The 22,979-nt window shown below is 46.1% G+C and overlaps 1 protein-coding gene across 1 annotated transcript; it reads right to left on the bottom strand.

Moving 5' to 3' along the window:
- Window positions 1–5,230: 5,230 nt before the first annotated feature.
- Window positions 5,231–13,214, bottom strand: FOXI3 (forkhead box I3). The gene is made up of 2 exons (XM_525808.8): window positions 12,297–13,214; window positions 5,231–9,227 (listed from the first exon to the last, which is right to left on the bottom strand). Exons 1-2 carry the CDS (start codon window positions 13,012–13,014, stop codon window positions 8,605–8,607), a joined length of 1,341 nt encoding a protein of 446 aa, XP_525808.6. The 5' UTR covers window positions 13,015–13,214; the 3' UTR covers window positions 5,231–8,604.
- Between the last annotated feature and the right edge of the window lie 9,765 nt (window positions 13,215–22,979).

Raw genomic sequence — 22,979 nt, 5'->3', positions numbered from 1 at the left:
AATCAAGAAAGGTAGATCTAGCGGAACATAGCGCATAATCTGAGCAGGCTATGGAAGAGGCTGGGGCCCATGGCTGACTTTACTATGATGTGTGGCTGGCATCGTTGGCTGCATGGCAGTTAATCCCATTGTAGGAAAGGTTTTTAAAAGCTTTACTTCAGTGGCAATCTTTTGGCTCTTACCACCAGTCTGTGGGAAAAGGTGCACTGTAACAGCTGCTGTGAATGTTTTCTTACTTTCCCAAAACCTAGCAAAGGGGGAGAGGAGAACTTGAAAGTCTTCTACCTAAGCGAATGCTGGGGGGCAACTGAAGGGTTGATGATCAAAGACTCCAGGTGTTTGGCGGAGGCTCTCAAGTATAGGAGGACACAGGGTAGGTATGAAAATGGGAAGGGGGAAGTAGTGTGTCAGGAAATGGAGATGGCTGAGTTCTAAATCCAGGCTAAACACAGCAAAAATTCTTGAGATTTTACCCATCTTATAAAACTAAAGGAGAAAGATAACTTTGTCTGTTTCCTCTACCCAAGAATGCCAATCTGGCAAGTGGGGTGTATCATAAACAAAAGTCATGGAAACATAGATGCCCTGAGCATCAGTTTCTCCAAAAGAGGAGGAGGAACTAAGTACCTTTCTCTCAGGATCAATACCACAGTGATCTCACTTAGACAGAGGCTTTTTCGCAAACTAGGATGATGGCCAGGCACAGTGGCTCATGCATGTAATCCCAGCATTTTTGGAAGCCGAGGCAGGTGGACCATTTGAAGCTGGGAGTTTGAGACCAGACTGGCCAACATGGGGAAACCCTGTCTCTACTAAAAATACAAAAATTAGCCGGGCCTGGTGGCAGGTGCCTGTAATCCCAGCTACTTGGGAGGCTGAGGCAAGAGAATCACTTGAACCCAGGAAGCGGAGGTTGCAGTGAGCCAAGATCATGCCACTGCACTCCAGCCTGGGTGACAGAGCCAGACCCTGTCTCAAAAAACACACATGGATGGGATTGCCCTTGAGTGTGGCTGGGTGAATCACATCATGGCCCTCACAGGTCCCTCATGCCCTGCTGGTTTCTCACCTCCAGAAATCATCCTATTTATAATATTTGTATTTTGTTTTGAATCAAAGGCTTAGTTAAGGCAGAAAAAAAAAATCTATAAAATGCAGCCTGAAGTGAGTTGGTGGGGGTGGGGAGGGGCTAGGATGTTCAGGGACAGCTGTTCTGGAAAACAGGCCTTACAGTTGAAGCCAGGCCAGGCACGGCACTCATGCCTATAATCCCGACACTTTGGGAGGCTGAGGTGGGTGAATTGCTTGAGCCAAGGAGTTCAAGACCAGCCTGGGCAACACAGTGAGACCCTATCTCTATTAAAAAAAAAAAAAAAGAAAAGAGTTGAAGCCAGAGAAGACATGTGGCATTGAGGTCTTGTGGCAGAAGGAAGAATGGCAAAGACCCTTAAAAAGACAAGTTTGGGATGTTTGAGGGGCTACAGATGGTGAGTGGTTGGGAGCGTGTAAGGCAGAGGCAGGAGGGGCAGGAGCTATGGTTCATGCAGGGCCACAGAAGAACCTGGGAGTTTGCTCACCAGTAGACCATTCCAAAAGGTTTTAAGCAGGAAAACAATATAATCGTCTCTATATGTATAAATATCACACTGGCTTCCGAGTGGCGAGTGACCTTGGAATAGTAGAAAGGAATGAAATGTGAACAGGAAGGAGCCAAGAGTTGCGGCTGGGAGCCCAGGGAGGAGGCTGCCATGGTCCTCCAGCCAACAGAGGCGGTGATGGCGGCTGAATCCCTGAGATGTCATGGAGCAGTTCTTGTTTCAGGCTTGAATGTGGGGTGTGAGACAGAAATAGAGGAAGCAAAATAAGAGTTAGTAGGTGTTTGGGATGTTGATTAACTGACTTACCTGGTAACTGCAGTTGTTGATGAATGAGTGGACTTCTCTTTCCCGTGAGATTTCCATCCTGGCGGCTATTTGCCAAGACTGCTACTCTGTTCTTACCTTTCCGTAATACAAGGCTAACACACTCACTGCCCAGCATTGTTGGACAAACAAAATGGAAAATGGATAATACTGATGTCAAACTTTCTGAGAAGAGACAAGTGGAGTAGACACAGAGGCCCTTCTTGTTGTTTCGGTTAGGCCAACACACAGATGAATGTTACCCCTCCCATCAAGCCTGAGGAGTAGATATTGCTATCATCATTTCACTGAGGGGAAGACTGAGGCCCAGGACTGAGTTTGTATAACTGGGGTATGGCCACAGTGCTTGTGAGTGGGCTCAGGTGTGCAGAGTTGAAGGTGAGTGGTGGTAGAGTAGGGTCAGTTGACATAATCCTTAGAGATGGGAGGGAAAAGAGGACACAAGGCTTGTTAATGCCCTGCTTTCTAATTCCAGTACAGAACAGAGGGACCCCTGCACTGTGGTTTACTGAATGAGTTTCAAGGAAGTAAAGGGGGGTGGGGGGAGTGGGGAGACTCCAACACACTCCAACAAAGGAGGTAGCCTTGAACCTCCTTTGAAGTGCAATGCAAAGAAGTCAGTCTCTCCACACAGGACTGGGGTTGAAAGCTGAGAGCCAGGAGTGTAGACACTGATACTGATGCTGATGCTGACTGGTTAGCTTGAATAGAATGTGCCTGGAGGCTGGAAGGGCTGAGGGAACTGACTCTAAGCATGTGCAAAGGCCTGAGGCCGTGAAGCAAGTTCCACATGACTTGACCCAGTCGCTTCTACAGAAGCACTGTGGCTTTGTACACCCGAAACCATCCTGGTCTGTCTTCTCCCAGCAGAAGCTGCAGCCTCTCGGCCAGGCCTGGGGAGCTGTCCTCTACTCTTCCAGGAGGTTAAACCATTTTGTCTCCCATCAGAGCCTCATAGCTAGGTGGGGAAGCTCAGAGCAGCCCCAGGGATCCTCTCTGTCCTGGGTACATCTGTTACTGCCCTGCATCATGCTTGCTAAGGGTCTGTCTCTTTTTCTGGGTAGTGAGCAACTTAAGTCAGAGAATGGGTCTTGGTCATCTTAGTATCCTCAAAGCCCAGCCCGATGCATGGTGCCCAGAGGAGATTTGCTGAGTCAGTGGATACACTTCTTGTGAGGCTCAGGCTCCCAACCAGCATCCCCATCATCTGGCTTTCCTGGGCAGCTTCAGAGCATGAGACCTGAGCCACTGACCTGGCTGCTAGCTGATCCTGAGGAGGACATGCCAAGAAACAGCAACTTCCCTTCCCGTCTTCACAAAAAGGAGCCCCAGATCCAAAATCCAACCTCAGGAAGCATACAGAAAAAAATGCCTGGAAGGAAACATTACTGAATTGGGGCGGCAGGAGCCTGGGTTCCAGGCCCAAGTCTGGAACCAACAAACTGTATGGCTTTTGGCAAGTCACTTAACCTCTCTGTGCCTCTCCCTTCTCCACTTTGAAACAGAGAGGCACTATTGTAGGTTAAGGTCAGGAGGACTCTGACATCACACGGCCTAATTTTGAATCCCTGTTACACCACTTACCTGCAGCAACCACTTATATCTGTGACCATGGCCCGGTTATACAAACTCCCCAGACCTTAGTATTCTATTGATGAGATGGATAATAACAGTATCTATTTCATAGAGTTGTTGGGATGTTAGTACAGATAGTTTATATTTAATATGTGCTGTAGGGTAGTGCCTGGCACCTGGTAAGTGAGTTGTCATTATTGTAATGTTATTATTGTAATGTTGTCTTTTTAAAAATGATGACTGCTATTCATGCCTCCCAGGGTTTTGGTGATGATCTCCTGACATCATGAATAAAAAAGTAGGGAGGAATTCAGTAGGTATCTGGTCTTCTGTGGCCTTTTTTTGTTTTAAAATCTCACAAGAAATTCCTTCTTTTTTCAGCGGAGCCAGCACCCAGCACACACCCCAGCTGACAGCTTTCCATGACAAAGGCAAGACCACCAGGTCTCTAGCCCTGAAGCCAGCAAGTCTCCAGCCTCAGGAAAACATGGGAAGGAGGGGAGGGTTCATTAACAACCTCAAGGTTTCACTACTAGAGCAGCTAAAGAAAATAAAAACCCATTAGACCCTGAGGATTTAGGATCTTTCCAAGTCTGGAAAGTCTCTGGAGGGAAGAGAAGCAGTTTGGGCCTTTGCTCTGAGGTTCAGAGCAAAGCTTGCCCCATTTTGTCCTGGGAGGGACTTGGGGACTTGTGAGCGCCCTCGGGGGATGGAGAGGGTGGTGGGGGGGAGGGGTACAAAGGCACACAGTTCTGAAGCCTCTGGCCTCCCAGGCTGCTGTTTTTCCAGTAAGTTCAAGAATGGGATGAAGAATCTAAAAGTGTCAAGAAAGAAATCTGAAACCTGCTTATTAATTCCTCACCTTCTCCTTTGCCGTCTTACTCTGAATGGTTCACTAGGTTCTAAAGGCTGGAAGGCAGCTACTTAGAGTTATAAATGTGCTGCTAAATGTCCTATTATACACAGAACAACCTCTACAACAGAGAATTATCCAGCCCCAAATATCAGTACCGCTGATGATTGAGAAACCCTGGTCTAGTTAGAGGCAGGTTTCCAGCTATTTCCTTGGAAATGATGGGCTGCATGCAGTCCCCCTGAGGACCACACCCCAGGATGCAGAGCTCTCCTTGAGGCATGAGGCCTCAAAGCACATTTCTTTCTGTAGTAGATTTTTTGCTGCACTGAAATTGAATTTAATCTAAGTAACAGAACTGTTCGTCTATTAGAAATAAACGGGCCGGGCGCGGTGGCTCACCCCTGTAATCTCAGCACTTTGGGAGGCCGAGGCGTGTGAATCACTGGCAGTCAGGAGTTCGAGACCAGCCTGACCAACATGGCAAAACCCTATCTCTACTAAAAATACAAAAATTAGCCGGGCGTGGTGACATGCGCCCTAGTCCCAGATACTTAGGATGCCAAGGGAGAATTGCTTGAACCCACGAGGCGGAGGTTGCAGTGATGCAGTTAGCCAAGACTGCACCACTGCACTCCAGCCTGGGCAACAGAGTGAGACTCAAAAAAAAAAACCACAAAAAACCAAAATGCTCATATGCCTAAAGATCCTCTGAAGAGTAATTGTTTTATTCCAGCTCTTTCAGATGTCGGTAGGTGGAATGAGAAAACCAATCGTTCACTCTCCCCACAGTGGTTTGTTGCCACGCTGCTCACATCTCTAGTTCTTTAGGACAAAGAAGCTGAAGACAGGAAAGCAGTAATACCCAGGAAGCCAGAAGTGATCCCACTTTAAGTTTATTTCATGTGATTCTTCTTCTCAGCATGCAGTGAACTTTCTTGGGAAAAACTTTTCTTTGCTGCCCCAGTTTACATTATAAATTAATTTACAAATATAGAGTTGTGCTAGAAACAATATTTATATAAGTCCATGATATTTTCATATACAAAAATATCCATAGAAACCGTTTTTTTGTACACATACTGTGGGAGTAGGTAGTCTTTGGTTGTCTTTCTGCATAATGTTAAAAAAGTAATGGTGATGTCATTTGTACCTCAATAAGCTGTTTAAAAAAATAATTTTCTGTATGTACATTTCAAAATAAAAAATTTTTAAAGTAATGCTGTGAGAGTCTCGGGGTGAAAAAATACCCAGGGAATTTTAAATTTTTTTACAATGTGCTTCTGTTCCTGTTTCTAAAAAAGTTAAAACCCCAAACTAGCCACGCTCACATCCAAAAACGTGGTACAAAGGCAACTCATAGGACGATGAATTCATTTTTGTGGAACACTGTTCCCATAAATTTGACAACTACCTGCATTTTAATGAACACTTTTTGAATAAAAAATTTGTTTCTTGAGACAGGGTCTCACTTTGTCACCCAGGCTGTCATACAGTAGCATGATCTCAGTTCGCTGCAGCCTCAACCCCCCAGGTTCAAGTGATCCTCCCACCTCAACCCCCCAAGTAGCTGGCACTACAGGTGCACACCACCACACCTAGCTAATTTTTGTTATTTTTTGTAGAGATGGGGTTTCACCATGTTGCCCAGGCTGGTCTCAAACTCCTGGGCTCAAGTGCTCTGCCCGCTTAGGCTTCCCAAAGGGTTGGGATTACAGGCTTGAGCCACTGCGCCGGCCCTGAATAAATTCTGTCATTCGGCAACTAGTGGATGAGTGTACCGGGCACTCTACTGGGCACTAGAAGGTTGACCATAAAAATTATTCGAATGATACCTCTGAGAAGAGAGTGCTAAAATAAATAAGATTAAATATATCTTTTTAAAAACTGACCACAAACGGTTTTTGTATTAAAAACTATAAAAATCCCATTTCTTCATTGTTTTAAAAATATTTTGTAGACACAGAGTCTTGCTGTGCTGCTCAGGCTGGTCTCAAACTCCTGGACTCAAGCGATCCTCCCACCTCAGTCTCCTAAGTGTTGGGATTACAGGTGTGAACCATTGCACCTGGCCTAAAATTCCATTTAAGAGTTTTTTTTTGGCTAGGTGTGATGGCTCATGCCTTTAATCCCAGTGCTTTGGGAGGCAGAAGTGGGCAGATCGCTTGAGCCCAGGAGTTCAAGACCAGCCTGGGCAACATAGCGAAACCCCATCTCTACACAAAATACAAAAAAACTAGCTAGGTGTGGTGGCGTGCACCTGTAGTCCGAGCTACTCGGGAGGCTGAGATAGGAGGATGGCTTGAACCCAGGAGATTGAGGCTGCAGTGAGCTTTGTGTTTTTTTTTGAAACCCCCATAAAAAAAAATTTAAAAAATTATTTTAAAATAAAAAAATTTAAATTTAAAAATTTACAAATTAAAAAGTTAAAATATTAATTCAAAAATTTAAAAAATTAGCTGGGCATAGTGCACACCTGTGAGCCCAGCTACTGGGGTGGGTTGAGGGAGCTGAGAAGGGGCCACTGTTTGAACCCGGGAAGGCTGAGTCTGCAATGAGCCAAAATCTCACTACTGCACTTCAGCCTGGTTAAGAGAGGCAGACCGTCTCAAAAAACAAAACAAACAAAACAAAACAACAACAACAAAAAACCCACACACACACACACACAAGCTATTTTTAATAAAATTCTAATAATACTTTGTTAGAAAAGGAAACATCCAGGATATAAGCTAAAAGGGAGAGGATGCCAGGCTAACCATTACAAACTAGGACAATTGTCACCCCAGATTTTGGACTATGGCAGCAGGATTCAGACAGAGGTGCCACCCAGGGGAACACACCAGATGACTTTTATTTTCAACTAGAATCTTTGGTCAAATGAGATCTAGCTCCATTCCTTCCCTCTATATACTTATAACTGGCTATGGAGGCTGGTTTCTTGGTTTTGCAGGAAGTAGAATACAGAAGTTACAAGCACCAGCTCTGGAACCAGATTGTCTGGGTCTGATCCTGGCTCCAGTTTACTATCAGTCTCACCTTGGAAAGTGGTCACAACTTTTTTTTAGCCACCTGTGCACATTTGAGCTTGCAATCCTGGTATACAGTGATGACTAAAATAGACAAAGTGACCTAACATCCTGAAGTTTCACTTCCCTTACATGGAAAATGGGGGGTAGTAACAATACCCACCACCCAAGGTTTCTGAGAGGATTAAATGAATACATGACAAGTGCCGAGAACAGTGCCTGGCACACAAGGCTGCTTGTGCCATTTTATTGCCATTAGAATATACCATGTACCAGACAGAGGTGATTTGTGAGCTGCCTATGCATAGCTCAAGGATTTGTGGTGTTGCCTAGGACAGTATGATAAACAACCAAAAAAAAAATCTTCAGAGGCAAATGACACAAAGTTGGAGGTTTCCTATAAAAATTCAGATATCTGGCTCTTCTATAAAAATCAGAATGCTGGCTGGGCACAGTGGCTCACACCTGTAATCCCAGCACTTTGGGAGGCCGAGGCGGGTGGATCACCTGAGGTCAGGAGTTTGAGACCAGCCTGGCTAACAAGGCGAAACCCTATCTCTACTAAAAATACAAAACATTAGCTGGGTGTGGTGGCAGGCACCTGTAATCCCAGCTACCCGGAAGACTAAGGCAGGAGAATGGCTTGAACCCAGGAGGCGGAGGTTGCAGCGCCACTGCACTCCAGCCTGGGCGACAGAGCCAGACTGTGTCAAAAAAAAACAAAAAAACAAAATCAGAATGCTGCCAGAGGAGAGAAAGAACCAGCTGTTCCCAGCAGCCTTCTACTAGTCAGTCCCAACTACCCTCTACTGCTTCAGTTGCCAACTGATGTTAGTTTTCTCACCAGTAACTTCGTTGGCTTATGTTTTTTTAGCCATCTGTACACACTTGAGCTTGCAATCCTGGCATACAGTGATAAACAAAATAGACATGGTCCCCGCCCTCACGGGGCTCACAGGCTACCTATCACAGAAGACAGTGAAACGGATTTCTCTCTGGAGAGGCCCACATGCAGAGAAACCTGTAAAAGCTCGCTGGGTTGTAGCAAGAGTTATCTACTACACCCTCGTTACTCCAAGTGTGGTCAAAGGACCACGAGATCACCCAGGAACTCGACAGAAACGCAGAACTCAGGTCCTACCCCAGACCTACTGACTTGGAATCTGCATTCTAATCAGCATGTGTGCACGCCTCAGGTGTGCATACTCAAGTCTGAGAGTCTGCTCTACACCTCGGAGCCCTCTCGGGGGTAGATGAGGCTGTTCACCATGCTAAAGTTGTGGAAAGGGCTGCTGAAGGGGCTGCTTTGCCCCCCGCTGGTGCTGGCAGGGAAAGGGCTGTAATAGGAAGATCTCTGGCCGGTGCTATTGCTGGTGCTATTGCTCAGTTGCAAGGTGTCTGCTGAGGCCTCTGAGATGGAGGTCGGGGAGAACATGCCGCTGGAGGGCAGCTGGGCCCCCTGGATCCCTAGGTGGCGGCTGCCAGGGAGAGCCCGCTGGGTACTCACACTGCTGCTGACACTCAAGGAGCTGAGGCTGCTGAAGAAAGTGTTGAGACAAGGGGTGGAGGTGAGCATGGGTCCTCCAGGAGATGAGGCAGTACTCTTGGTGCCCTCCGGCGGCTCTGGGGAGTGGGAAGGCCTCAGCAGAGTGGAGGGGCTCTCTTCTTCTGGCTTCCCACCCACTCCAGACCCCAGTCCTGAGGAGAGCCCTTCTTCGGACTTTGATGTCCCAGCAGCCACTGTGGAGCCATTGCTGGCCTCAGAGCGGCGCTTTCGCTTCCGACGGAAGTTCCCATTGTCAAACATTTTCTCGCAGTTCGGATCAAGAGTCCAATAATTACCTTTTCCTGAGAAGATGAGAAAGACCAAGTTAGAGAAGGACCTATTCTATGCCTGTGTACTCAGCTTCATTTCTGGGAGGAGAGCAGACTCTCATTAGATGCTGACAAAGATGCTCAATTCACTCTAATATTCAAACCAATCCTCTTTGGGGAAAATGTTACTCTTTGCTTCAGAGAAAAATCCAGAACAAAGATGTTCTGGCCACCTTTACCTCCTCCTGGTGGTGTCTACTACTTAAATCTGAAGACCTAATTCCATTTCTGAGACACTTATAATTAAATCATGTAACACCTTCACTAATTCTAGATCCAAATTGTATGACCTTGCAAAGTCATGGAATTCTGATGCTACTTAAAGTTGAGCGTTAGACTGGGCCAACATAGTGAGATCTCGTGTCTACCAAAAAAAAAAAAAAATTGAGCCTCCGTTTCTTTATTTATAAAATAGAGATAAGGATAGTACTAATTTAGTGGATTGACTGTGAGGATTAACTATTTCAGCATAGTAGCTGGCACACAGTAAGCAGTGCAAAAACAGCACTTAACAATTATTTTTCGTTGAAAGTGCATAATTCCCCACCTCTGAGAAAAATGCCCCACTAGAGAAAGGCAATTTCAAAATGACAAAAAAAATTATTACTGAGCAACTGTTTTAACCATGCACTGGATGGCATAAATTTTGAGTATGAGGAAGCTCCTGGAATCTACATCCCCTCCTCATTTTGGGCAGGACCTGCCCCTACAAATCCTGCAAATGTTTCACCCATTGGGTAAATAAATTTCAGACACCAGGGCCTCATTTTTCTGCATGTAATGCTAGTTTTGTTCTATTTGCCACAAGTGAGGTAGAAAAGATCTATCATCTTGGAGGATTTTATCTCCCAAAAGCTTTTTTCACTTCTGGCAAAAGAATCCGATGTTTTAAAGTACTGTAGAATGCTTATCTTGTGGTAAGTGCTTTACACGGATAACCTCAGCTACTCCTCACAGCTTTATGGCGATAGGCAATATAACTCCTTCCACTTTTCAAATAGGAGAACTGGGGTGCAGACTGGTTAGTAACTTGTCATATTCCTAAGTTAGCCATGATAGTCAGGATGTAAACAGGCTGGCTCCAGACTCAGCATTTAAAAAAAAATTATTTATTTATTTATATTCTCTGAGACAGGGTCTCCCTCTGTCACCCAGGCTGGAGTACAGTGGCGTAACCTTGGTTCACTGCAGACTTGACCTCCTGGCCTCAAGCGATCCTCCCACCTCAGCCTCCCAGAGTAGCTGGTATGACAGGAGTATATCACTATGAATGGCTAAAAGACTCAGCATTCTTGCTGGGCGCAGTGGCTCACGCCTATAATCCTAGCACTTTGGGAGGCCGAAACGGGTGGGTCACTTGAAGCTTAGCAGTTCGAGACCAGCCTGGATAACATGGGAAAAGCCCATCTCTACATAAAATACAGATTAGCCGGGCACTGTGGCATGCTCCCGTAGTCCCAGCTACTTGGGAGGCTAAGGCAGCAAAATTGTTTGAGCTGGTGAGGCAGAGGTTGCAGTGAGATTGCGCCACTGCACTCTAGCCTGGGCGACAGGAGTGAAATTGTCTCAAAAAAAAAAAAAAAAACCACCTCAGCATTCTTAACTAACCACTGGGCTAAGCTGCCTCCACTTGAACCATGTTCTGCAAATAGTTATAGGAAAAAAAATTACATAACTAGAATTTCAATAATATCTCCACCTATCTGGATATGTATATTGTGCCACGTTGGTACCAACTTTTTTGATAAAAAACTAGCCATAGACCCCTGACCTTTTAGAGTGAAGTCTAGAGGAGTTTACATGACAATGTACATGATAATCTTGGGTGGTACAGAAGCCAAATCAAGAGGATGCATCTTCTAGAACTGCATACCCTGCCCAATACAGTAGCCACTAGCCACACATTATTATTGGGCACTTGAAATATGGCTAGTCAAATTGAGATGTAGTGTAAAATACACATGGGATTCTGAAGACTTAGTACCGAGAAAATAACAAAGAATCTCATTAGTAATTTTTATATTTGTTATATGTTGAAACAATATTTTGGATTATTTAGTTTGTATCGTATTTCCATTGGAGAGTGCTGGTCTACAGTGACTTCAGGGATGAGCTCATTCTGAGCTCCAGAATAGTCACATAATTTACACAAAATCCTGGATCTCTGTAATGTGCAACTAAAATGGTTTCATCTCTTTTCTCTTTTTCCTATCACAATCCCCTTCCCTTTCCTTGTTCTGGGTTCCTTCTGAAAACCTCAAGTAGGATTCTCTGTTTCTCTCTTCTTGTTAATCATTTCTCCACCTCTACCTCTCAGAGAAGGTTAACACTCACTCCACTGTAACACAGACCTCCTCACTCCAGGAGCAATTGGGCTTAGACCAGAACGCAGCAAATCTGGGATATTCATTTCTAAATTTCTAACTAGTTAAGGTACCCAAACTGCAATTTGCAGAACCTCTCTGCTTAAAGTTCTCCCATCCCAGACCCCCGTCTCATGATGCCCGTGCCACTATCTCTAGAGGTAGGCACCGTACTTGCTCTATTCAGGACACAGCGAACCTCTCTGGAACCCGATGAGGAGGAAGTGCACCTAGGGACAGCCGGGCTGGACCCCAGTTCTCCCACCGCGTCTTCTGCGAAACGTGATGGAAATCCCAGCTCACACGGATCCCTTTATAACCATCCCTTATCTGAGAGCTCACTTGTAAGTAGACCCTCCCTTCAAAAGGCCTAAGGAACACCACCCAGGGGTAGCCTTCTGTTCTGGGATACAGATTTTTTTCGTTTCTCTAATTGGCCCGCCTCTGCGAATGTGGATGTAAAGGTCAAGCTCCTTTCTCATTGAGTCTTCCTTCCGAAGATCTCCTGCTCCTTCCCTTTGTCCTCTGGGTTGGGTGGTTATTCCTCCATCCGCTCCCACCCGCAGCCTGGACAGGAAGACTCCTGGCAGATCTTCCAACCGCACACCGACCCCTGCGCCGGCCCTCGCGACCCGCGCCCGCCCTCCCCGGCTGGGAAGCACCTGCCAGCGGCCCTCACCTGGGTCGTCCTCGTCGCGGGGCACCTTCTTGAAGCAGTCGTTGAGCGACAGGTTGTGGCGGATGGAGTTCTGCCAGCCGGCCTTGCTGCGCTGGTAGAAGGGGAAGCTATCGGCGACGAACTGGTAGATGTGGCTGAGAGTGAGTTTGCGCTCGGGCGCGCTCTGAATGGCCATGGCGATGAGCGCCGAATACGAGTAGGGCGGCCGCACCATCTTCATCAGGTCCTCGCGGCTGGCCATGGACAGCCAGCCCAGCTCCCCGGGCCCCGCGGGCGCGGCGGGCGAGGCGGGCGCGGCGGGCGCGGGCTGCGCGAAGGGCCGCTGAGAGCAGCCGAAGGTGCCGGCGGCGGGCGGTGGCTGCAGGAAGGGCCCGGCCGCGGCCCCGGGGGGCGGCGGTGGCGGCGGAGCGCCCAGGTACGCGGCGGCGGCTGCGGCGGCGGCGGAGGGCGGGCCTCCCACGCCGGGCCCGTTGAGCCACAGGTAGGGGTTGGCGGCGGCGGCCGGCGGCGCGGCGTAGTCGGCCAGCCCGTAAGGCGCCCTGGCTGCCGGGGGGGCGCCCGGGGCGGCGGCGGTGGCGGCGGGCGGGGGCAGGCCGGGCGGCGAATACACTCCGAAGTTGTCGCCGCAGTAGAGGGCCATGTCGGCGGCCGTGGGCGGCTGCGGCGCGGCCGCGGCGAGGGGCGAGCGGGGCTGGTCTCGCCGCTCGGGCGAGAGCATCCCTTTGGGGGCCAACCCTGCGGCTCCGCCTTCACCCGCGCTGGGCGCCCGGTGCTCCGGGCCGGGGTCGGGCGGGTACTCGCGGAGCGCCTGCTAGCTGGCCTCTTATAACCGAGCCCGGCGCGGCTCCTCCTGGGCCGGCCCGGAGCGGGGCGGTGGCCGCGGGCCTGGGCTCTCCACGCCCCCGCCACGCCCCACCTGCCCGCGCGCCCAAACCCGGAGCCCGCCCGCCCCGCCCCTACCGCCCCTCGGCCCGGGCCCGGTTGCGTCTAGGAGGCCGGCGCCTCCAGGTTTCGGGCAAAAAGCAGCACCCCATTCCTAGCCCACGTTTCTTAACATCATAATAAGTAAAGCCACGAATATTAAAGAGAAGATAACCCGAACAGTACGAATGATTTCTAAAAAGTTAACTTGGGGTGGCCGCTCGGGCCACCTGCCTAGTCGTCCTTTTGGCTTTTCTACCTCTTTCCTCCTAACCTTTTGTGATCGAGTCGCGGAATTCACGTCCAGTCTCAACCGATCGGCTTCCAGTCGAAAATAATCGATGTGATTTACAACGCTTTGGGGTATACGGTAGAGGTTATTAACAGGCCCCCTTGGCGTGTCCCCTTCTCCTCGGGGATTCTGTGATTGGAGGAACGGAAATCAGTGTTGAGTTTTTCTAACCAAACTGTAGGTTCGCTCACATTCGGGAAGCATTTATTCGTTTTCTGTGCGGTTTGTACGGGCTTTCGTTGTGATTTGTTATCTTCAAAAACATAAAGGTGAATGTTTTCAAAGACATTTAAATAAGTAGCTTCGGAATTAGCATTTTAAACCCGAAAGTTTCAAAGTTTTAAGTAATTTAAACTGTGCAAGAAGCGCTCATTTACAAAAACAGCCTCATCTAACGGGCAAGTCTATGACTTGCCCTCTACTTTTGCTAAGTTTTTTAATGCGTCTCCCTGCCTGGGAAACAAATAAAACCTGTAAAATACTGTGGCGACCTCACGTTCCACGTAATCACCCTCGATTGGCTGGAAACAACAATATGAAAATTGTTTATTTTACTATTAAAAGTATTCCTAAATGTGTTCTTAATACGTGACAGGTCTGAGGTTTTCATTTAACCGAGAGGGAGAGGGAAAACGTTTTTTTCTGTTTGCCAATTGCCGACTGGCAGTTCAGAATATTTAATCATTCGGAAACTTCCCTTCTCCTCCAGGGCATTTATTTTCATGATGAAATTAGTTATGTATTTTGGAGGATTTTTTTTTCTTCTGGTGTGTCACTTCTTGAAAATGAAATCTAAAAATATTTAATCAGCAAATTTGGATACCTAAAATGCAAATCACACTTCACATGTCACTATTTAGTCGTCTTTTCTGGGACCAGAAATAAATTATTGTCAACCCTTTAAAGCACTGTTTCTATTCAATCTCCTGGCAAATGCTGTAGAAAAGAATAGTGTTTGTCTTAATTGTCTTATTTTGGTTCAAGGATCTAAAATGTTTTCATAATTTAGATAAGCCCAGTGTTGTTTGTTTTTTTCTTCCTAAATGGCCTGAAATGAAATGAATTTTTTTTTTTAAATAAGGATGACAACTATGAAAGGAAATTGGAAATGGGAAAACTTTTTTTTTTTTTATTGAGACGAAGTCTTGCTCTGTTGTCCAGGGTGCAATGGCGCGATCTCGGGCTCACCGCAACTTCCACCTACGGAGTTCAAGCGATTCTCCTGCCTCAGCCTCCTGAGTAGCTGGGATTACAGGCGCCCGCCACCACACCCAGCTAATTTTTGTATTTTTAGTAGAGATGGGGTTTCACCATGTTGGCCAGGCTGATCTGGAACTCCTGACCTCCGATGATCCACCCGCCTCGGTTTCCCAAAGTGCTGGGATTACAGGCGTGAGCCACGGCACCCAGCTTGGAAAACATTTTTAAATAAGTTATAATACAAAAATTTAATATTTGTTCTTAAATGTAAAGGTCTAAACTAAAAAGAAATTCCAAAAGAAAAGCTGGGAACCTAGATGGCAATAAATTATGAAAAATTTGAAACCGTCTCCCTTTAGTAATTTATGTCCTTAAAAATATAATAATTTATCTTATCTTTTAGCAGATTGCTTGCCCATACATACTTTGTAGTTTTTCTTTAGAGTCAAATTCTTAGCCCAATAGCTCCAAATTATTCTGAATGAGAGACCATGATGTCAGATTATTCTTTCTTGTTTTGATTAAAGGTTCTCCCTGCGTGGGGTATTTTGTTCCTTAACTGTATGTTAGTGTGTGTGTGTGTGTGTGTGTGTGTGTACCTTAGTTTTATTTAAAAGTGGCAGAGCCACCTAGCGACTCTTCACCTGTGTTACAGCATACATCTCTGTAGTGATCTGTGGGGTGGACGCCCCCTCTAGGGGTTTGGACGTTACATTTTCATATCTATTTTCAGTCACGTATTAATTAGATATAATTTTCATTGGTCATAGCCTAAATTATTGAATATCAAAATCAAAATAATGTTTTTCGTCTCTGTTTTTTTAATTAAACAAAAAAAGCATTTGATGAGCTTAAATAAACAGATAAAAACTGTGTTTAAAATGCAAGTTCTCTGTAATAATGTTTTGTTAAATTGCCTTTTACAATATAATCAAGGCAATTGATTAAGACACCTATGCCAGTGTAAAATAAGAATAACCTCACCAACAAGGTGCAACCCTGTCTCTACTAAAAATACAAAAATTAGCCAGGCGTGGTGGCAGGCACCTGTAGTCCCAGTTACTCGGGAGGCTGAGACAGGAGAATTGCTTGAACCCGGGAGGCAGAGGTTGCAGTGAGCCGAGATCGCGCCATTGCACTCCAGCCTGGGCGACCCAGCGGGACTCCGTCTCAATAGACAGTTGCAGACCGGGCAGGGGGCTCACGGCTGTAATCCCAGTACTTTGCGAGGCCAGGGTGGGCGGATCACTTGAGGTCAGGAGTTAGAGTTAGAGACCAGCCTGACCAACATGGTGAAACCCATCTCTACTAAAATACAAAAATTAGCCGGGTGTGGTGGTGGGCGTCTGTAATTCTAGCTACTGGGGAGGCTGAGGCAGGAGAATTGCTTGAACCTGGAAGGTGGAGGTTGCGGTGAGCCGAGGTAGCGCCATTGCACGCCCCCCCTGGGCGATGGAGCGAGACTCCGTCGCAAAAAAAAAAAAAAAAAAAAAAAGAATAGTAGACAGTTGCATGTTTTCTTCACTGGAAAATAAAACATTTTGGGAAATTATTCAACCCAAAGAAAATATTTATTTTCCACTGCTGATTGGCAACATTCTTGTTGCTTCTTTGAAATGGCAGAGCAGCAATAGTGAATTATAATGGAATGTAGTCATTTTTAATAAATACTGTAATGGAATGTAAAATGTATTACAATCATTAATTTCCAGCATCCTAGAAATATTGGCACATTAGTGTTTGTTAATATTTTTACATATTTCCAAAGGAAGAAAACAGTAATACAAATTGAGAATAGCCTCAGTGCTCTTAACTTTGAATGGCTGCCAACTTGGACCAACATCATGCTGGGCGCAGAGTCAGTCCTTCCTGTCTCAGCACCGTGATTTACTCATATCTGTGAAAAAAAACCCACAAATAGCAATCTACCCGTGTCTTCTGTCTAGCTTTCTACCTTGCACTAGTTAGTATACCTCTCTGACATCATCAAATATGTAAATCAGAAGCTCTTTGAAGATGAATCTTTGTGTGTAATTATTATTATTATTATTATTACATATTTTTTGAGACGGAGTCTCACTCTCTCACCCAGGCGCGGAGTGCAGCTCGGCTCGCTGCAAGCTCCACCTCTCAGGTTCAAGTGATTCTCTTGCTTCAGCCTCGCGAGTAGCTGGGATTACAGGCGCCCACCACCACACCCGGCTAATTTTTTATATTGTTTTTAGTAGAGACGGGGTGTTACCACATTGCCCGGGCAGGTCTCAAACTCTGGACCTCAAGTGATCCGCCTGCCCGGGCCTCCCAAAGTGCTGGGATTACAGGCGTGAGCCGCTGCACCCGGCCTTATAATTTACTTTTTAAAAACACCTTGCACACTATAGAATAAGCAAGTATCAATTTTTGAAATATCAATATCTGTTGAATTAGTAAGTGGCTACTTACAAATGCCTCATTGGAACATAAATGAGCCTATTCAAGGAAGTGTAAAAGTACACACCCACAAAACAAACAAATCCCAAAATGGGACCTGGGAAAAATTTCTATAGCAAAAAAGAGTAGAAGCATTATCCAATTTTGGAGAAAATGCCCCACTCTGAAAATAATTTACTAGAGTGGTGGGAAGATTTTAGAAAATGTCTGCTTTTTGTTTTCAGTACAGTGTAAGAAAGTTTGGCCTTTATGAAACAAGACGTTAGGATAAGATGAAAAACAAGCAAACTTTGGTACAAGTAGAGATGAAAAAGGAGGTGAGAAAAGAATGCAAGAAAACTTGAATTGTGATAGAATACAGCTTTCAGAGTAAGAGACCAAAATATGTAAAGTTAATTAGTGCATTTATTGTTTTGAGGAAAGGATGCTTTATTTAAGGAAAGATGTTGCGATAACTGAAGCTGGATCCACTACCTGATTCCTTATTTGGTGTCTTTTTTTTTTTTTTTTTTTTTGAGACAGAGTGTCATCCCATCACTCAAGCTGGAGTGCAGTGGCACGATCTTGACTCACTGCAACCTCCGCCTCCCAGGTTCAAGCAATTCTCCTGCCTCAGCCTCCCAAGTAGCTGGAATTACAGGTGCCCACCACCATGCCCAGCTAATTTTTGTATTTTTAGTAGAGATAAGGTTATACCATGTTGGCCAGGCTGGTCTCTAACGCCTGACCTCAAGTGATCTGCTTGCCTCAACCTCCCAAAGTGCTGGGATTATAGATAGAAGTAAGCCTCTGCACCTGGCCTGGTGTCATTTTTTTCCAACTTCTTTTTTTTCTTTTGAAACTAAGTTTTGCTCTTGTTGCCCAGGCTGGAGTGCAATGGCGCGATCTCGGCTCACCACAACCTCTGCCTCCCGGGCTCAAGCCGTTCTCCTGCCTCAGCCTCTTGAGTAACTAGGATTACAGGTGCCTGCCACCACGCCCGGCTAATTTTTTGTATTTTTAGTAGCGACTGGGTGTCACTATGTTGGTCAGGCTCGTTTTGAACTTCTGACCTCATGATCTGCCTGCCTTGGCCTCCCAAAGTGCTGGTACTACAGGCGTGAGCCACCACACCCAGCCTATTTTTTTCCAACTTCTGACCACTCGGTTCTCATTTTAAAGTTGGTAGTGTCATTAGAGAGGGGCAAACTGAACAGCCTCTCTCCCGTTCCTTTGATACCTCAAAGGCTGTGACTTGCAGACTGAAACAGAACTCAGAAGGACTATTTATTTGCTCCTTTAACAAATATTTACACTTTACTTACCGAGTCTAGTGTCCGTGGGAAACTGAGGCAGCCCTTTCCCCCCATGAAGGCAAGCTTTCCACTAATGTGGCATTTGTTTTCTGTTCCACAAGTCCCTTTCCCTTCCAAGCTCTTTATGTTGACATTAACCAAACTACCCCTGCCAGTTACCCCACTCAGCCACCTGGGAGTTGGAAAGACTGGAGTGAGCTACAAATACAGAGTGGACAAAAATGAAACCCAGGGCGTGCAGAAGCAGGGGTATGGCCCAGGAACCACCCAGCCATATACCAGCCGACACCGGAGACCTATGGCCCTTTTTCCACTGCAAACATTAGCCATATGAAGTCTAGCAAAAAGGATGAATCCTGAGCATTCTAGAAGCCTAAGCGTCTGAGGATCCCATGGAAGTTCCATACACTTAATCCAGGAAAATAAGAGAAAAAAATGATCAGCCAAAATATTGATGCTCCAGCAATTCCTGTGCCTGAGCAAAGGTTGTTAATCTGCGGTTCCTCTGCTTGAACCTGAAGCCCCTTCCCCTTGTGAGTCTCCCTCCTCTCATATCTCTGGAATGCTTCCTGGCCCCTGGCTCCAGCTGATTAACCTCATTCTTGAGCTTCCTCAGCTAACTTCTCACACTCCTCCTTCTGCTTTTGCCCCAGCCTCCCAGTGAGTCTTCAGCTTTCCTCCAAGATCCGAGATCCAAGATCTTTTCTGAAAGCTCTGCCCAGACTGAAAAATGGCTCCCCCAGGATCCTCCCATGGTGTCCTGCCCTGCGGGGATCTCCACTGAAGGCTGCATTTCCCTCCACTCCTCCCACCTCAGGGCCAGAAGGCAGATTGGTATCATCTGTGCTCACTAATGCCCCTGCCTGAACATTCTTTCTCCTCTCTCTTACCAAAAACTCCTTCAAGTCTTTTAGCTGTTCTGCCTTCTCTCCCTCCTCCTTCTTCATTAGACTTCACTCTCTGGTCCACACTCTTCCAGTCTCCCCCAAGCCCTCCATCATGATGGGGTGACCCAGCATCCTCCGATGACTCATCAATTGCCCCGGCCCCCCATTTTCAATAACCAACACTTATGCAGTTTAGCCACCCACTATCCCAGATGTTCTCCGAGAATGGGGATTGTTTCTTTTTGCTCATATATTTTTAGAGCTAACAGTTATGACACATGTACTAAAAACCTGGCACTGTGCTGGGCACCCTACATGCATTGTCCCATTTAATTCTCACAGTGATCCTATGGGATAAGAACTGTTATTCCACATTTTACAGAAAAAGCAACAGACATAAAGAGATTAAGTAACTTCACTAGGGTCCCCCAACTTATAAGTATGCAGCTGGGGTTCAAACCTAGGCAGTCTGTCTGGAGAGTACATGCTATTAGAACGCAGCTCGAACTGCCTCCCCCATGATTTCCCCAGGCTCAGTCCACTGCCTGACTTTAATGCATCTTCAACTGTTGTTTGTTGCTTGAATAAATTAAAAAGCATTAAATGGTATTTTTTAAAACGATATAAAAAATTTTTGCACACAGACGTGTGCAGGGCGAAGAACATGTGGAGATACAGGAAGACAACCCTCTGCAAGCCGAGAGAGGCCCTCAGGGAAAACCAATCTGCCAACACCTTGATCTTGGACTTCTAGCCCCAAGAACTATGAGGAAATGCATTTCTGTTCTTTTTTTTTTTTTTTTTTTTTGTGAGATAGAGTCTGGCTCTGTTGCCCAGGCTGGGGTGCAATGGCGCGATCTTGGCTTATTGCAACCTCCGCCTCCCGGGTTCAAGCAATTCTCCTGCCTCAGCCTCCCAAGTAGCTGGGATTACAGGCATCCGCCACAACACCCAGCTAATTTTTGTATTTTTAATAGAGACGGGGTTTTGCCATGTTGGCCAGGCTGGTCCTGAACTCCTGACCTCTGGTGATCCGTCCACCTCGGCCTCCCAAAGTGCTGGTATTACAGGCGTAAGCCAGCGTGCCTGGCCACATTTCCATTCTTTAAGCCATCCAGTCTATGTGATACTTTGTTGTGGCAGCCCTAGCAAACTATTATATAGGTGGGTTTCCATTCCTTCCTCTCTTTTAAAAATTTTAATTACTGTTTTTTTTTTCTTTAGAGACGGAGTCTTGCTCTGTTGCCCAAGCTTGAGTACAGTGGTGAGATATAGCTCAATGTAGCCTCAGACTCCTGGGCTCAAGCCATCCTGCCACCTAAGCCTCCCAAGTAGCTAGGACTACAGGCACATGCCACCATGCCTGGCTACTTTTTTATTTTTATTTTTGTAGAACTGGAGTCTCACTATGTTGCCCAGGCTGATCTCAAACTCCTGGCCTCAAGCCATCCTCCTTCCTTGGGCTCCCAAAGTGCTGGGATTATAGGTGTGAGCCACCATGCCTGGGCCATCGGCAGAATTCCCTGAAAACCTGCTTTCCTCCTTTGTTCCTGATCTCTACGGAGGGTCTCTTGTTGATCTAGTTATCTAAGCCAGAGAATTTAGGGTCTTCTACCTCAGTGACCAAGTTGTGCCATGATAGCACTTTACTCTCTGTCCCACTGGCAGCATTGAGGTTCATCCACCTTCATTCCCTTCTGGATTACTGCTATCAGTCCCTTGTTGGCCTCCCTGTCTCCTCTTGTGCCTTCCAATCCTCTCTCTACACCACCCTCATAATGATCCGCTAAGAGGGCAGATCCAGTCATGAGCCTCCTGTGCTTCCAACTCTCAGTGGCTCCCACTGCATGACACATGTGATCCTAGCAGAGGCAGCTCATTTAGCCAGCCTTGTCCACACTCTGTGCTGGCCTCATACTCTTCTAAAGCTCACTGTTTTGCCAAATCAGGCATCATATCATTCATTCTGAAATCCTCTTCATGAGTTTTGCTGATTCTCTAAGCCACTTATGCTATTAATTACTTAATGTTTTTCTTTTAATAGATTCAATTTTTAAACTTAAATTCCATTTCCTCCCCCCTCTTTTTTTTTTTTTTTTTTTTTTGCAGATGAGGTCTCTGTCACCCAGGCTGGAGTGCAGTGGCACGATCTTGGCTCACTGGAACCTCTACCTCCTGAGTGTGAGCGATCCTCCCACCTCAGCTTCCAGAGTAGCTGGGACCACAGGTGTGTGCCACTATACCTGGCTAAGTTTTGGTATTTTTGGTAGAGACAGAGTTTTGCTATGTTACCCAGGACAGTCTTGAACTCCTGAACACAAGCGATCTGCCTGCAACAGCCTCCCAAAGTGCTGGGATTAGAGGCGTGAGCCACCACACCTGGCCCCATTTTTTGAAAAAGAAACCATACAGCATTACTGTAAGTTAAAAATTTGAAAAGATCATTTGCCATAAACAGAAGGTAAACAATATAAATAGATCATTAATTGTACTGATAAAATTGTTTCCTGGCTGGGCACTGTGGCTCACCGCCTGTAATCCCAGCATTTTGGGAGGTGGAGGCGGGCAGATCACTTGAGGTAAGGAGTTCAAGACCAGCCTGGCCAACATGGTGAAACCTCGGCTCTACTAAAAATACAAAAATTAGCTGGGTGTAGTGGCGCATGCCTGTAATCCCAGCTACTTGGGAGGCTGAGTCATGAGAATCACTTGAACCCGGGAGGCGGAGGTTGCAGTGAGCTGAGATCGCTCCATTACACTCCAGCCTGGGCGATAAGAGCGAAACTCTGTCTCAAAAAAAAAAAAAAAATTGTGTCCTTATGTAATGTTTCAAATGTTTTAAAATGTAAGCATAAATACTGTATTACAAGTTAATTTCATTGATTACTAAAAATCCAACCTAAAAATAGATCTTCAATAAGAATAGAACTATTACGATCAGTATAGAAACAAAGTGATATTAAATTTAATGAGGATTATTTTCAAATTATGTTATAAATTAGTAAAACAAATTCCATTTTGTGAACTTTTTAAAACCAGCATGCCAAGCACCATGGCTCACACCTGTGATCCTAACACTTTGGGAGGCCAAGGTGGGCAGATTGCCTGAGCTCGGGAGTTTGAGACCAGCCTGGGCAACAAGTTGAAACCTCATCTCTACTAAAATACAAAAAAATTAGCCAGGTGTGGTGGCACACGCCTGTAGTCCCAGCTACTCGAGAGGCTGAGGCACAAGAATTGCTTGAACCTGGGAGGCAGAGGTTGCAGTGAGCTGAGATCGTGCCTCTGCCCTCTAGCCTGGGGGACAGAGCAAGACTTTGTCTCAAAAAGCAAACAAACAAAAAAACCAGCATGAAGAATTGCAGCTCTCATGTGTCTATATGGGAATGGAAAAACATATTTAATTGCCCCATTTGATAGGTTTGGCTAACTTTTTATTTTATTTTTATTTTTTATTTTGAGACAGAGTCTCCCTCTGTCACCCAGGCTGGAGTGTAGTGGCGCCATCTCGGCTCACTGCAGCCTCGAACTCCCTGGCTCAAGTGATCCTCCCACCTCAGCCTCCCAAGTAGCTGGGACCACAGGCACATGCCACCACTCCCGACTAATCTTTTTATTTTTTTTGTATTTAAATAGAGGCAGGGTCTCACTATGTTGC

Source organism: Pan troglodytes, chromosome 12 (genome assembly GCF_028858775.2).
Source record: "Pan troglodytes isolate AG18354 chromosome 12, NHGRI_mPanTro3-v2.0_pri, whole genome shotgun sequence".
Classification (NCBI taxonomy): Eukaryota; Metazoa; Chordata; class Mammalia; order Primates; family Hominidae; genus Pan; species Pan troglodytes.
The sequence above is the reverse complement of the archived record's forward strand: the minus strand, read 5'-3'. Positions and strand labels throughout refer to the sequence as shown.

What these genes read in the sequence shown, in the direction of transcription:
- FOXI3 (XM_525808.8), bottom strand. Translation starts at nt 13,014, where the DNA reads ATGCTCTCGCCCGAGCGGCGAGACCAGCCCCGCTCGCCCCTCGCCGCG. An exon ending in CCGCGACGAGGACGACCCAG is followed by an intron (nt 9,228 to 12,296) that starts GTGAGGGCCGCT and finishes TCATCTTCTCAG; the next exon opens with GAAAAGGTAATTATTGGACT.